The following is a 16,515-nucleotide window of genomic DNA, read 5'->3' as shown; positions in this document are numbered from 1 at the left end:
AAGAAAAGAAAGCCTAAGTAGGTGTTCATAGTTATTTTTGGATATTTGCAATGTTGTTTTGTGTAAGAGTGATTTGAATTGTTAGTGTTCATAAGAGAATAATAAAGACCAATCAGTAGAAGTAACGGAAGGCAGATGTTGGTTTGGCGTTGGGATGGATGTACTTTCCAACTATTACAGCTGATCACAAATAGACGGTGCTGTTTTGCAAAGTGAGCAGTCAATGGATTGAAGCAGGCATGAAATAGCTATCAGAAGTCGGGGGAGGGGATTCTTTTTCATTTTTAAAATATGATTTTTAGTTTCAAGAATGAAAATGCAGCAAATAGTTTACAGACTCCCATGTATCTACCTATCAGATTTAACATTTTGATACTTGTCACATTTCCTTCCTCTTCACACAGATACAGGTGAAGTGTTTACTCCATCCCTGTCCTACTCTCCTTCTTTCCTCCTGAGATTGGTATGGTGCCTTATTGTTTGTATTTTGTATTTTTTACTACCTGTGTATGTATACCTACATAATACACGGTATTATTTTGACTTCTCTATCTCTTTTTGCAAGATTCTTTTTACATTAAATATTATTTTTCAAGATTTACTATGTTAATGCACATAAATCTACTTCATTACTTTTAACTTTTATATATAAATACATGACTATATATTCATTTCTCTGAGAAATAATTTTAGGCTGTTTTCAGTTTTTGTTTTCTGTTATAATCAGTCCTACATTAAATATGCTTTTATGTATTAGGATAGATTTATCCTTGGGAAGAGGATTAAACTGGATGGCTTAATGTCCCTCCCAACCCTATGGTGCAAAATTTAGTCAACTGAACCAACATTTTCTAGTTTCTGAGGATAAAAAGCATATGACATGGTCCCTGCTCAAGGAATTCACTGTCTAAAGCCTCTGCGAACGTTGTAGTACTTGTTTGTTGTCTCAGTTTTAGGCATCTATAAAGCTTTAGCTGGTTTAGACAATCAATTACCTTTACGAAGCTGGGGCATATCATGGGATAACTATAGTTTTTGGCATAATTTTCAACCATAAGTTTCAGTGTTAACTAATAATTTTTGATGAGACGATTTATGTGTCCAAGAACGTTTGAAATTATTTCTTTTCTAGACTTGCTTTGTCCACTTATTATTTATATTAAAGTATTTTCTGTTTTACCCTTTCTGTTGAACCTTGCTCATTAAGATGAACAAATGCTACTTATGGTATATTTCTGTGTGCTTTTGTGTCTGTGTATATTGTGTTTTTAGGAAAAAGGCTCAGCTCAAGAAAAAAAGAGGTGTGCCTCAGATTAATGAACAAATGCTATTTCATGGTACCAGCAGTGAATTTGTAGAAGCAATCTGCATTCATAACTTTGATTGGAGAATAAATGGTATACATGGTGCTGTCTTTGGAAAAGGTAATTATCAGAACTCCAGGTCCAGTTTGAGTCCTAGGAGTTTCCTCTTTTTAGAGGAATATAAATACAAATATAAATTGCTTTGTGGCAAATATATAGAGAATGAGAAAACAAATGGATTATAATTGCATTGTGTACCAGAATAGGTACTAGTGTTTTTGTTTTGTTTGGTTTTTAAGAAAATGATAGGTAAGAATATTAGTGAGCAATAAGGAATAGTGGAGGAAAACGTCACAGTATTTATAATGTTGTGAAAATCCAGGTTTTTCAATTTATGTCTGGTACTCAAGCAAATTAAGGAGAGAGGTGAGGGAAAAGGAACGGGATGTACATTTCATTTTCTGGTCCTTCCTTTGTACCTTACCTCCAGCAAGAGAACTGACTACTATTTAGGATCAGGATATGCTACATTTTGAAAATGTAAATTAATTTTAAAAATAACTACTAAAAAGGCCATTCCACTTATTTAACTGCAAGGAGGTCAAGGTGTTACATAAATCCCACCAGTGTTAGGTGAATATGAGACTTTGCAATTCATTTCCCCATTTTGTAGAGTGAGAATGCCCTCAATGGTGTCTGTCTCTTGTGATGCCGACCGGTTCAGAAGAGTTGGCTGCTTTGTTGAGTTTTCGTGTGCCGGCAGTGAGCCAGTGAAATCATTTTTGTTTTGGAATGCTCAGATATGAATGGCAGTATACTCTCTCAGAAATCTTTTCATGGATATGGGATTCTATTGTTTCCAGAAATGTTACTGAATTGTTATCCCGCATCATGGAAATATGGTTTCTTGGGGTTTAAAAGAATCCCTGTAGGCCATCGGTTTCCACTGTGCTCTCCAGAGCTTTGCTGGATGCTGACAAGGGAGCAGGGTGAGGAAGTGGTGGAAGGAAACAGAAACAGGAGGGAGGGCCAAGCAGTAAAACTCAGGGCTGGGCGCGGTGGCTCACGCCTGTCATCCCAGCACTTGGGGAGGCCGAGGCAGGTGGATCACCTGAGGTCGAGAGTTCAAGATTAGCCTGGCCAACATGGTGAAACCCTGTCTCTACTAAAAAAACATAAAAATTAGCTGGGCGTGGTGGCACGCGCCTGTAATCCCAGCTACTCAGGAGGCTGAGGGAGGAGAATCGCTTGAACCTGGGAGGCGGAGGTTGCAGTGAGCCGAGATCACACCACTGCTCTCCAGCTTGGGAGACAGAGCAAGACTCCATCTCAAAAAAACAGAACAAAACAAAACTCAGGTCCAGCCACACTTTTAATCATTGAACCAATTTTATCAGTTTTATTAATTGGTTTCTTTGTAAGATTTATTTTAAAAAGAGAATTCTGGTAGCTATATTTTGGTGGGGGCAGGGGATGGTGTTGGTGGTGAGGGCTGGTATATACCAGCAAATCTATTCCTATGGTAGTCTGTACCACAGCTGTCCATAACAGATGGATTTCTCTTCTTCTCTTAGAGATCTGTGAATGAGGAAATTCCACATCTACTTTTATTATACAATTCTATGCATCTATTCTCCTGACAAAATGTTTTTGCTTGTTTTTAATATATTCTTCAGAGTAATCTTGGCTTTTCTTGGTCCTCTTTGTTTAAGGAACCTATTTTGCTAGAGATGCTGCTTATTCCAGTCGTTTCTGCAAAGATGACATAAAGCATGGAAACACATTCCAAATTCATGGTGTCAGCTTGCAACAGCGGCATCTGTTTAGAACATATAAATCTATGTTTCTTGCTCGAGTGCTAATTGGAGATTACATAAACGGAGACTCCAAATACATGCGACCTCCTTCCAAAGACGGGAGCTATGTGAATTTATATGACAGCTGTGTGGATGATACCTGGAACCCAAAGATCTTTGTGGTTTTTGATGCCAACCAAATCTATCCTGAGTACTTGATAGACTTTCATTGATTTCACTTCCAAATCGCAGTGGTCAAGGAAGCTTTATTCTTTTTTGCAGGAAGATTTGCTCTTCAGTCATCTAGCCACTAAATGTTAATTATCTGATACTTTTGAAACAGATATGAAAAACAAGTGGCCTCCATATAAAAAGACATACTGACTTTAAGGTTGGTTTTTGTTGTTTTGTTTTTGCCTGTTTCTTGTAGTCTTGTTTGTTAAAAATTGATATCATTGATGTTTTAATACGTAGGGGTGAAAGATACCATTCAAAATGGAATCAGCTGAGTCTCAACTAATGTGGTCATTGAGATCTTTAAGGTTTACATGTGTGTTATCAGGATAAATGATTTTAGTTCAAATGGACTTATTCGTATAAATGTTGAAAAAAAATATATAGACATAAATGTGTCCCTTTAGAGGAATTGATCCTTTGTAAATTGAATTCAGGTAGTAGTATCATCCACCAATCCATTTGTTACTTTGTTGGTCTTCTGAAGGGGGAATTTGAAACTCTGAAACAATCTGAGCACCTTGAGAGAAATCAGAAGCAAGGCAATTATTTGCAGTGCTGTCATTACAAGTCAGAAGCAGAAAATCAAGGTAGAGTGTCCTGCTTTCCAGTTGCCTTAGGATAGCAGACTGCAGCCTCAGACTTGCTCCTGTCATTCTCCTCTATCTCCTACATCTGAACTGATCATTGCTGCAAAATATCATTAGCCTACACTTCATCCATCAGGGTTCTTGGATTCTTAGACCACGACTTGCTGTGCAAGGTGTTTATTGCATCTTCAAAGTGAAACTTTAAATTATTATTGAAACATTCATTTTCCTTTTGTTTTCAAAAGAATCCCTACAGTGATCACTTCTAAAATTTTTTTTTTGCCTTCCCCTCTGCAGCACACACAGCTATTCAACAATGATTTCTAAAATTAATATTTCAAATTTATATCTCTCCATTTTGAAACACTATAGAAAGCATGGGATGCTTGAGGCAAATCTGGTTTCTCCTTTGAAGTAGCTATTGACAGCCTACTCTTTTGAAAAGTTAGATATAATTCTTAATCATGTTTAGTGGAAATTTGTTTACCTGTTCCATCTGTTTTGCTGTTCCATTGTAAGGAAGATGAGAAGTGTTGGGACAGCTTCCTTCCCCTAAAGATATTCTAGCAGAGGCGACACAGCAGTTTGGCAGGCATGTTGTATAGGAGTTAAGTACCAGATGGGGAATTGCCCATGTGATGGTTAAGAGTCTCTCACATTGATTTTCTTTCTTTTCTCCTCTTCTCTCCTCTCCCTCTCCTCTCCCTCTCCTCTTCCTCTCCTCTCCCTCCTCTCCTTCCTTTTCTCTTTTTCTTTTCTCCTTTTCTTTTCTTTGGTAGAGTCTTGCTCTGTTGCCCAGGCTGCAGTGCAGTGGTGCAATCTCAGCTCACTGCAACCCCCACCTCCCGAGTTCAAGCAATTCTCCTGCCTCAACTTCCCCAGTCTACTGGCTACTACTCATGCCTCAGCTAATTCTCTTGTATTCTCCTTAGTAGAGACGGGGTTTTGTCATATTGGCCAGGCTGATCTCGAACTCCTGACCTCAGGTGATCCGCCTGCCTCAGCCTCCCAAAGTGCTGAGATTACAGGCATGAGCCACTGTGCCCGGCCTGATTCTCTATGATTCTACCTTTAAAAGACAGCACATGTACCAAGCCTTTTTCAGAAAGCTTTTCTCTTAACTCTTTCTAATACTGAATTTTCTCTCTATTATCCTTACCCACTTCTGGCTGACAATTAGTGAACACAATTTAACTTCTTAAAAAAATACCGGTGTCTATGCTTATGTTGCTCACTTAAATCATTTGAATTACAAAGGCATCTACAAATAATAAAAGTAAAGAGTGTAGACAGATTAGGGATCGTAATTCTTCAAGTGCCATCCATCCCAGATTTCCATTATAGCCCAGCATGTGTGTAATTGTGCAGTGGGAGGTAAGTAGTACCCAGGACATTGCATGTACAATACTTTGAAACAAAGTGGCAACAGAGATTTCCTGACTCAGGTATGTAACCCAACTGCTGGTTTAGATGAAGTGCTGAGAATATTTAGAAAAAGCACTTTAAAAAGCATCCAGAGATTATCATGAAAATAATTGGAGGCAAAGTCACTAGGCTGGCTTGTGAGAGGCAGCACACCATGGCTGTAAACTCGTTCACAAAAAACTATGTTAGAGACATTAGGAATTCAGGTTTTGAAAATCTTTTTTTCTATTTATTTGTTATTTACATACCAAAAAACCACATTAAAATAGTCCTCCCTTCAACATGGCTATCTTTTTTCAAGTTTTATATGCATACCTCTCTCAGCACTTAAATGGAATAACTGTTGCAGCATTTGGGGGTTGTTTTTCTTTTAGACATTTGCAGATCTTATCTCCGGGTGACTGGGGGCCCAGAGTTAAGTATTTGTTAGGCAATCTCTGCGAACTTTGACCTTACCTAGTTGGCTTATATGAAATATGTAGAATGCGCTGCAGTAGCCATTGTAAGAAAGTACTGTACTGGTTTTTTGGGGCTTGTTGTTGTTGTTTGGTCTGAGAATGTACTGCCAACCCATCTTTTATAAGAGAGAACTGATTTTGATACATATTTTAAAATATGATAGTATAGAGTTAATGGATGTTAAAATTTTATTTCTTTGTTTTGGTAAGTAGATTAAATTGAGAATCATATGACCAGTACATTTGAGAATTATATGACCAGTATATAATAATACTGGACATAACCATTTGCCATCTTTTCCTGTTATCATCACATAGAGTGGGTGGGAAGAATGAATAGAAATCACTCTAAAATAATGATAAATGGTTTTAAAAACTCTATATTGAATACATTCCAGCTGAAAATGACTCTTCTTTTTCACTTTGGTGATATCAGCCTCAGGGTAAAAAAAAAATGTGTTTATAAAAAACAGTTTCATAAATCTTTTAGTTATAAACAGGAAAGTTTTATATTAGTGTGTCATTTTATTTCTAGACTGTTGATGGTGATGATGATAAAGAATTTGGAGCCAATTTTGGTATATGAATGTATTGCTTTAAATGTGATGATTAAAGCTCTCCATTAGCAGTTCTTGGTTGTCTGTGTATATCATGTATTTGTTTCTGTGATTTATGTATCTCATCTCCACCTTGTATTATTTAAACCTAAGTTTTCACCTCAATCTTAGTGGATCCAAGGAGTTTGTTGCCTGTAACTCATGTGTACCCCACTTGCAGATGGGGAAAGTCTCTTGTTCTTAGTTTGAATCATCATGAGCAATAGCTAATCAAATGGGAATCATTAGAAATAGCTGATCTATGGGAAAAATTGTTTACTGTGTGCTATTATTAAAAAAAAAAAAAATTCCCCAAACAGGCCAAGCGTTGGCATCTGCAGCGTTTTTTATTCTTGGTGTGCTCCGCTGGCCCAGAGGAGCAGCTCTGTAGGGTGTGTCTACTTTCACCCAAGGAGTATCCTTCCTACAGTCCATCTAACCTCCAGCCACTCGCACTGTGGCTGCAGTCATTCCTGTTGAAGTGAGTTAAACATTCTGTTGAACCTTTGGCAAGCAAGGATGGCATCAAAGGCTATCCTCATGTTCGAACTGAGAGAAACGAGGGGCAGAATGATGGACTCATTGTGATAAAAATTGAATTGAGCTTTGATTGTTGATCTAGAAGTGCTGCATCCTTACAAATTCTGTTCTGTAGCCATTCGAGTATTTGTGATTATCTCCCAAATTGCTAGGAATAACATGAGAAACAATCTTACGGTGATCCTACTTGTGTAGCCTCCAGATTTTCCACTCTGCTTAAGGATTATTTGTTTATTTTCAAATATTTTCTTTTGCTTAAAACAAAGAGACAGTCAATTTCTAGATGAAATTATACACTCTGTACTTGTAAAAGAGATAAAAGGTAATGAAAAGTAGCAAGGAAAGGAAAAACAAAACCCTCGTCAAGAATTAGTTTTGGTTAGAAACTTTAACAAAGTGATTTTAGTTATTTTTCTCCCTTTGCACTCTGCAGGAAGAGTTTTGGTGATACGAGATAGTCTGCCACACTTTCTTATGAATCATTTCATGATGTTACTTGGGGCAACACAGATGGAAGAAATGAACATTTCAAAGAACTATGAAATACATAATTATTTGCAGGCTGCTTGATTAGTGTGAGTAATATATGCAGGGAGAGGTGAGCCCTAAATATCCAAGAGAGAAGTTGAAAGTTGATCTTTTCTCCTTCACTTTTTAGCAGTGGTAGTTTACTTCTCCTGTTTTCGGAAACTCTAGGATGGAAGGTGGTTTGGGAACTCATGTTTCTCTCCTCCTGTCTCCTTCCTATATTGAGCTCTGCTTGATCCATCCCAGGTAAAAGGATATCTCCGTTATTTCTAAACCCAAACAATAAATTCCTCGTAAACGATCTGAGTCTCCTGCTGTAAAATTATGTAATCCATTTTCTCAGCTTTAATTGCTTGGCTTTTGTTTCTCAGCACTACAGGCCAAGAACCTGGCTATTAGAATTCTCTCACTGTGTGGCTGTGTATCTAAGAATTTAGCACTGTCTTACTTATTTTTAGGTGACTTTTCATAAGATTGGAACATAGGTTTTATGCCAAAGACATTTGTGTTTTCTGCAGCGTCTTAGCATTGCTGGAGCCTCTACCAAGAGGTTATACGGTAAGCTGATTCTGACTCTGTGGCTTATGCTGACTTCATGATTGTAAACCAGCTTAAGGAGAGTCACCATCCAGAATTTAATTAAATCATCTTTGCAATATTGATTATACATCCAGACTGCACTTGTGTTTTCCTGTTCCTTTTTAAAAATACCTTTTCCTGAAGGGCTCATTACGCTTTAATGTCTCCTAGATAACATGTGGAAGCTGTAGGCATTATAAGCCCACGTTTGATGAACAGTCTCAGAGAATCAGCGTGCAAGCTCATTTCCTCCACTTTATTCCTTAAGAAGAAGATCAAGCCTCAACTTGGGAGCCAGCTGATCTGAATTTTATTCCTGGCTTTGCTGTTTGATTCAGTGTGACCTTGGATAACTCACCAGAGAGGGAAGGTTCACTTTTCAGAAGGTGAAGTTCATGAAAGACCAATCAGACTCTCGTGGAAAGAAAAAGACCTGATGGAGCACAGCTAGATTTCTCTAGGCAACATCTGACGTGACTGAAGATGATTTTTGAGTTTGGGTCAGGAAAATACAGTAGCAGGGATCATGATGCATTGAGAAGAAGCAAGGGCTTGCAGTAGGAAGGAAAAAGAATGAACCTGGTTGTCCCTGAAACTCTGCCCCTAATTAGTTTCCCCACTCCCCTTCTAGTTCACAACTCTGAATTCTTGTGGCGTGCCAGGGACTGAACAAGTCAGTCATGGCCTCTGCTCTCATGGGACTTGAAGTCTAGCAGGGAAGACATAATGAACTGTAATGACAAGAATGATGAAGTTTTCTGAAGGGGAAGTTCAGGCCACTGTGAGGCTCTGACAGGGATTTCACCTGTCCTCGGGAATTATGGAAGGCTTTCCTGGGGAGTGACATTTGAATGTGAAGATAGAAAGATAAGTAGATGTTAATTGAGGGAAGGAGGATTTTATATCTCCCAGCCACACCCATCTGTGCCATATCAGGCTTTGGAGAGATGAGAAAAACCAGGTATGGGTAGAAGCAACATTGGAACTTTGTTTTTATCACTAAAACAAAGATGGCAGAATCAAAGCCATTTAAATTATGTTGCCCCAAACCCCTGCACCTGGTCCTGGAACCAGCCTTACGGGAACCAGGACCCAGCAGTAAGAGGTATGTGGAGAAGGGGTTGTGAAGATTTTATACAGTTTAAGGGAATCAAGAAACTTGTTGGGTAAAGGAGTTCCTTCTTGGCCCCCATGCCTTTGCTTATGCCTTTCTGCCTCACCCTAGAACACACACTCGTATTCCTCCCTCTTGAAAACTCTATTTGAAGCATGGGCTCTGGAGTCAGATGTCCAGGGTGATTCCTGGCGTCAGCATTTACCACCTGTTTCACTTGAGCAGGTTGCTTAAGCTCTCTGTGCTGCTGTTTCCTCATCTATAAAATGGTGATGATAATAGTGTCTACCCTAGAAGGCTGTTGTGAGAACTGGATGAAGTAATGCTTGTAAAGTGTTTGGGATGATGCCCGGCACATAGTCAACCTCAGTAAATGCTAGAGAGTGTTAATACGTAAGGTCTCTCCTCTTTCAAGGAGTCTTCTATGCCTAATACAACCCTCACAGGCTAGGATTCACACGGTATTTATAGTGTACTTGGAGGTAGGGACATAACTTTTTTTTCTTAGCATTTACTTGGTCAGTGCCCTTTGGCCAAAGACCACCGGGAGCAACCCTGTAAGTTAAACAAATTAGGTTCATTACTTATGGCAGCCAGAGAGCACACACCCGCTGAGGAACTATGGGGTGTCCCGGTAGGAGGGTGCAAGAAAGAACTTTTTGTAGGATTTGGGCTTTGGGGATTTGGGGGAGGGTCCGAGGAGTTAGGATTTCACTCTCATTGGGTGCTGTCAGAAAGCAGGGGCCATTCTATAATTTGGCATGTTCATAATCATAAATCTTATCTACAGAGAGGGAAGTGTAGCTGAGGATAAGCTGTAATTAGCGAAACAGAAGCAGTGGTTCCTCTGGCTGAGAGAAGTGGTGTTTGGTGTCCTGTGGGTGGCACAGTGACCTTATTTTTGTCTGTTCTTAGACACAATTATGAAATGACCTTGTTTTGTCTCATTTTGTTGTGGTCTTAGAATAACCTTGTCAGAGGTTGGTTTTCTGTGAGATAGTTTAGGTTCATCAGAATAACATGCCTTAGCTGTGAGTACCAGGCCAGTTTCTAAATGTCAGAGACTGCTCTTTTTGTTCTCAACTTGTCTAACTTTTGTTTGGGCTACTTTTCTTCCTCCTGGGAAATTGTAAGAGAATGCATTTACTCATTCAACAAACCGCCAAGTGAGTACCTGTACTCCATACCAGGCACGATCCTAAATACAGGACACAGTAGTGAAAATGCTGCCTTCAAGGTTCTCAAAGTCTTGGATAAAACTATGTTTCAATTAACTGTTTTGCTAGTTTAAATGCCTTCTTATTCCAACTTGTATCTGGATACTTCCAATGATTAGGAAATCCTACATTTTGTAGACAGTTCTGAATGCTAGAAAATTGGTTCTTACGTTGATCTATAATTTATTTTTTCTTTTTTTTTTTTTTTGAAACAGAGGCTCACTCTGTCGCCCAGGCTGGAGTGCAGTGGTGCGATCTCGGCTCACTGTAAGCTCCGCCTCCCGGCTTCACGCCATTCTCCTGCCTCAGCCTCCCAAGTAGCTGGGACTACAGGCGCCCACCACCATGCCCAGCTAATATTTTTGTATTTTTAGTAGAGACGGGGTTTCACCATGTTAGCCAGGATGGTCTCGATGTCCTGACCTCATGATCCACCTGCCTCAGTCTCCCAGAGTGCTGGGATTACAGGCGTGAGCCACCGCGCCTGGCCTTGAGCTACAATTTCTTTCCTTGTATATTCCACTGCTTAGGTCTATGTCTGTACATTAAAGACACTGAGAACGAGTTCCCTGCATATTCTCTAGCTGTTTACGTAGTCGACCCATGGGTGATGTAGGTGAACTCTGGATTTTCATGATTCAGTGCTATGCTGACTGCTCTTACATTCTTCTCAAAAGAATATTTTAATTCAAGAAACAATTTAACATTGATTCCATTTTCCACATGGCCTTAGCGTTTAGGCCTATTTTGTCCGACTGAAGAACAGACTACATTATCAGGGCTTTTCTAATCAAAGTGTTACGTAGGCGGTTAGGTGCTGCTGCGCGTGAGAACAGCAGACGCTAGGTGGCAGCATCTTGCCTCGGAACTGGCACAGCAAACTGGGAGCTGAGTTCATAGCTGCGTTTTAGAGAGCAGAGTCAAAGGACCTTCCAGAAGTTACCTAGTCCCTGCCACCAGGTGGGACAACCCCTGGTCAAATCCACCTGCATAGGTATTTATCCCGTTTATAATAACTGCTAGGAAAAGTGCGCCTCTTCCCAACAGGAACCTAGTCTAATATTTTAGAATTTTGCCTGGTGAAAATTCTTCCCAAATAACCATACCACATACTGTCATCTAATCTGTTTTCCTTCTTTCCTCAGATGAAATCACATTAATTTAAGTTGATTTAGAAAAAGATCGTTGGCCGTTTTCTGAGGCCGTACACACAAAGACCGTTACCAGTGAGTTCCCTGTCAACCTTACTTCTTCAGCCCACCCGTCCCCACCTTGCCAGAACGATTCTTCATCCCCTAACGTTTTTCTGACTATACTCCCCAGCTGCTTCTTTACCTCCGGCAGTGCCTCCTGGCTGTGTTCTCCATTGTGCTTAAGTTATGGAGCCCCTAAGTTTTGCCTTCCTTCTTGGCACAAATTAAAGCTCAGGTTCTTAACATTGTAAAGTTAACACCTCAGAACACAATATGCCCTCTGAGCTATGATATTCTATGCTCTTTTTTAAAAAATGTGTGTCAGAAAAGATGGGCCATAAACTTAGCTTCAAATTGAAACAGAGGACATATCAACTCCAGATGTTTCTGAAATCCGTCTCTCAAAGTCTTAGGAGTTGAACTGGTATACCACGAATATTTTAAAGGTATAATTTTTATACTCTTCCTACAAAATTGAGGTGAGCCCAAATAATTTGTGACTCTGGAAGACAAGAACTGAATGCCTGCGATCATGTTTCCATGTCAGAACCAGGCAGAGACCCCAGGCATTGTAGTTCCCAGTCTAGTGATCTGTCTTCCAATGTAATCGTGTTGGGCTACCGCCATATATGCAAGATCTTAACACTGATATTGTTCACTTAAATAATTTTTGTAGCAAGAGAGGAGCATCGTAAAAGGTCTGTGTCAGGATTTTGTGTTTGAAAAGCAATGTGTTCTAATAAAAAACAGGTTTTAGAGTCAGGTGATCCTAGCAACAGACCCAGATTTGCTACTTTCTAGCCATGTAGCCTTGGAGAAGTTGACTAGCTTCTCAGAACTGCTGTTTCCTCACAGTTTAATGCTGTTATGAGAATTACCTGAGGCTGTGTGAGTATATGGAGCACTTAGCACAATGTCTGACATATGCTAGTTGCTCAAGACTTAGATACAATAATCAGTGCTGGCTGTCCTGTTCCAGGAGAAGGGCCTCTGTGGGGCCATTCCTAATACCATGTGACAGAAGTGAAAAAGGACAAACCCCTGATAGTCTGGGAGAAGTCATACTGCAGTGGCATGGTGTCAGATCTCACCCTGTTCTTTGCTTCTCAAGAAACGTAAGTAAGGAACTTGGCATGCAGGGGAGAAAAAGCAAGCCACAGAAAGGCCAGGCAACATAAATGAGAACAGATCTGTGATTTTGAGTTCTTAATGTCCATTTCCCTTGGCTTGCAGGCATATCTGTTTCTCGTCCCTTCCAGAAACCCGTGAGTGGGCCAAGGGGGTGGACAGGGTTATGGATAAGGATAGTATGATTTTGTATGTCTCTTATATTTTCATTGCCAGTTTCAACAGAAGCAGCAGTAGTCACCTGATCCTTTTATAATATCTAGACTGTCATAGATTTAGTGTATATTTTCAAACCCAAGGAAAATAAAATATATCTCCATTTTGGATTAATGACAGGGAAAATGGTTCAGAAGTTGATGACAGTACTGATGGTGGGTGCTGCAATAGAATTGGATAAATTTGAAGTATTGTGGATGGAAATAATGAAAACAAAGGAAACATTCATTATCCATTACTTCACTCTCATTTCTGGAAGGAAGGAAGGAAGCGGAAGAAAGCCTTAGTTTTGTTATTATGTGGTTGCAGGTATTAAAACTACCAAATGAATCTTAAAATTAGAAGTTTTTAATTGTTGATTTAGTCATTAAATATTTATTTACTATCCACTATGTGCCAGCAGTTATATGTCAGGCCCTGTGCTGCATTAATATCAAAGATGAACAAAGTGTAGTCCTTACCTTCCAGAAGCTCTCGGCCTACTGAGGAGACAGTTATGTAATCAAACAGATAATTCCTTGTGCTAAGTGCTGGTCAGACACATGAATTCCCTATCATGGGAAATGCAAAAAGCCAAGGGATCAGATATTCCTGGAGAGTAGGGTAGATGTAACCTAAGGGTAATAAGGCAACATTTTACCCTAATCTTGCAGGAAAATACCATGTGACAGAAGTGTGAAAGGACAATCCAATCCCAACAAATCACGGACCAATGTGTAGAGCTAGGAAAGGGCCCTGTGTGTCTAAGTAGTGTGTGCAGCAGCAACACATGGTCATGTGGGGAAAGCAGGGAGTGGGAATGGAACAGAATAATTTGGGGAGACAAAAAAAAAAAAAAACGTTGAGCCTGGTTGGAAAGGGATTTGTATTTTAAGTTAAGGAGTTTGGGTTTTGTTTGAGGACCTGACCAAAGTTTTTAAGAGGTTGGGGCACAGTTTGTAAGTCTGGGTACGCAGAGATGTCATCGGTGGAGATGAACAATGTGGAAGACAGAACGTGGTTGGAGAGTGTGGTGGGCACTGCTCCTTTTTCCTGGAGTAGTGGTGGCAACCTGTTCTTCTCCCCTGCTTCAACTTGTGTATGTGAACCTAAGAAGAGCTGCTTTCCATCCCTGCCCCTGCTCCCACCTTTTAGAATACAGAACGCTATCTCCTTATCTATAGTGATTGTTCTAGGGGTGCATACCAGATGCAAGCTGGTTCAGTCATAGTGTCTCGTACTCTACCCTGGTCCACAGTGTTTGGCCTAAGTATGGATGTGTGACCCAGTCTGACCCCTTCCCTGGTATTTTTGAATTTTGAATAGTCACTAAGGGAAAGCTGATGATGGATCTGGGAAGTTGCAACTCTAGAGATGCTAGTGGTTTTGTCTTTTGTATGTGTAAGAAGCTGGTATTCAGTAGGGAAAACTGAAACTAGCAGACAGAAGCAAATATGAGAGATAGAAGGAGAGTTCTGGTGGCCTTTTGGTTTCTGATTTCAAGCATCCTGAAGCTGGCTTAATTCCTGCCATGGTTTGGTTAACATAAGCTAATAAATTACTCTTTTTGCTTTGCTGGCTAGTGTTTCGGACACACCCATTAGTCCTGACTAATGATAACAGGAAGATAATTAACTCGGATTTTGATATATTACGTTTGTGAAGACTTCTCTAGATGGTAAGGAGCTCAAGAGAAAAGTCAGGGCTAGAAATACAGATGTAAAAGCCACCTGGAGATCAGCAGTTGTTAAAGCTGTAGAAGTGGCTGAGTTGACCCAGGTAAGTGTGGAAAGTGTTGAGAGGCCAAGGATGGAACCTTGAAGAATGTTGACATCCAAGAATACACAGAGGAGGAGGAACCAGCTGTTTCTAACTCACACCATTTCTGATTTTAGCCAGCCCTTCCAATCTTACAGTCCTCAGTGGGAAGAAGGTAGTCTATTAAAATTCATTATGGCTTTTGGACTTTTTTTTTTTTAAACTGCTCTAGGCCACATCTGAAATCTGCCTCATATAGCTCTCAGTCATTGTAGTAAATATAAGTTTCTCCAACATATTCCTTCCTGTATTTGAAATCTAAGATCTTATAACCTAATGTCTTCTTTTCAGTATTAAATCCCTCCCTTCTTTCAGCCATCCCTCGTCTGATAAATTGTCAGATTGTATTGATGTCTTTTAAATGTCTGTCCATGTTGCTTATGAAGGGTGACATCTGGAACACATACTGTATTTGAGCTGTAATGTGACTGTCACAGAGTACAGTGGAACTAATGTGTCTTCCTGATATTAACCTCATACTGGTTGCACTATTGAGGAATATTGCACTTGTCACTAACAAAAAAATCACAGATTTTTTTTTTCTAAAAATTTCTAGAAGCCCAGAAAAACAGAATCTATAATTATATGATTGAGGTTTTGAACTTAAAGGCCTTTACAGTTGTCCCTGTTCAATTATTTCTTATACAAAAGGGTAATTGCCGTAGCCTAATATATGTGTAAATAATTAGAAGCAACATATCTGGCCAAAAATAGGGTAATGTTAAATATAAACACAAGATGGAATATCATATGTCTGTGAAAATGATCTTTTGAAGAATATTTAATGACATGAGAAAGTGCTTAGTGTATAATGTTAAGGAAGATGCAGGGTTTAAACCATATGTAATAAATTGTAAAAGTCCTTTCACCGGGAAAGGGACTGTGACTCAGAGGTAAGAGAAGCAACGTCCCTGTTAAATTTTATCTTATTGGTATTAACCCGTTATTCCAGCTTCAAAAAAGCTTTTTTTATCTTAATTCTATTACCCAGCTATTAGTCATCCCTCTCTCCTTTGTCCAAAGCTATCCAAAAATTGGTCTACCAAATAGGACATAAAGTGTTTATACTATTGGGCAAGTATAGAGGTCTGCAGTAAATATCCATAGATGCACTTGAGTTTTGGGTTACAGTAACCATACCTGGATATATTATTATTATTATTATTATTATTATTATTATTATTTTATTTATTTATTTTTTTTGAGACGGAGTCTTGCTCTGTCGCCCAGGCTGGAGTGCAGTGGCCGGATCTCAGCTCACTGCAAGCTCCACCTCCCGGGTTTACGCCATTCTCCTGCCTCAGCCTCCCGAGTAGCTGGGACTACAGGCGCCCGCCACCACGCCCAGCTAGTTTTTTGTATTTTTTAGTAGAGACGGGGTTTCACCGTGTTAGCCAGGAAGGTTTCGATCTCCTGACCTCGTGATCCGCCCGTCTCGGCCTCCCAAAGTGCTGGGATTACAGGCTTGAGCCACCGCGCCCGGCCTGAAAGGCGTCTTAAAAGATCATTTCCTCCCATCTGTACACCTCTATTGAGGTTTGGTATTATACTTTTTTAGGAAGAACATTGTCCTAGTTTGGGCTACTGTAGCAGAATACCAGAGACTGGGCAGCTTAAACAGAAACATTTCTCACAGACCTGGAGGCTGGGAAGTCCAAGATCAAGGTGCCTGCAGATGTGATTGCCTCCCAAAAGTTTCACCTCCAAATACTGTCACATGGGGGATAAGATTTCAACATATGAATTTGAGGGCGTTTAGTCTGTAGCAAATGTTATTGCCCAAGATTCCCATCAGTTGCC

General features: G+C 39.8%; 1 protein-coding gene across 11 annotated transcripts in view; it reads left to right on the top strand.

Moving 5' to 3' along the window:
* The window catches only part of PARP11 (poly(ADP-ribose) polymerase family member 11), a 64,285-nt gene extending 48,354 nt beyond the window's left edge, over window positions 1-15,931 (top strand). For 7 of the 11 annotated variants that reach the window (XM_003905819.3, XM_009217729.2, XM_009217733.4 and 4 more), the window contains 2 exons: window positions 1,273-1,424; window positions 3,017-3,487. In XM_003905819.3, coding sequence (XP_003905868.1) covers window positions 1,273-1,424; window positions 3,017-3,333 — 469 coding nt within the window. In that variant the 3' untranslated portion in view covers window positions 3,334-3,487. The other 4 variants (XR_004175971.1, XR_002515492.1, XM_009217731.2 and 1 more) reach the window with 4 other exon arrangements.
* Window positions 15,932-16,515: the final 584 nt, after the last annotated feature.

The sequence above is a fragment of the Papio anubis genome, chromosome 9 (genome assembly GCF_008728515.1).
Source record: "Papio anubis isolate 15944 chromosome 9, Panubis1.0, whole genome shotgun sequence".
Classification (NCBI taxonomy): Eukaryota; Metazoa; Chordata; class Mammalia; order Primates; family Cercopithecidae; genus Papio; species Papio anubis.
This window is presented reverse-complemented; position numbering and strand designations above follow the sequence as displayed.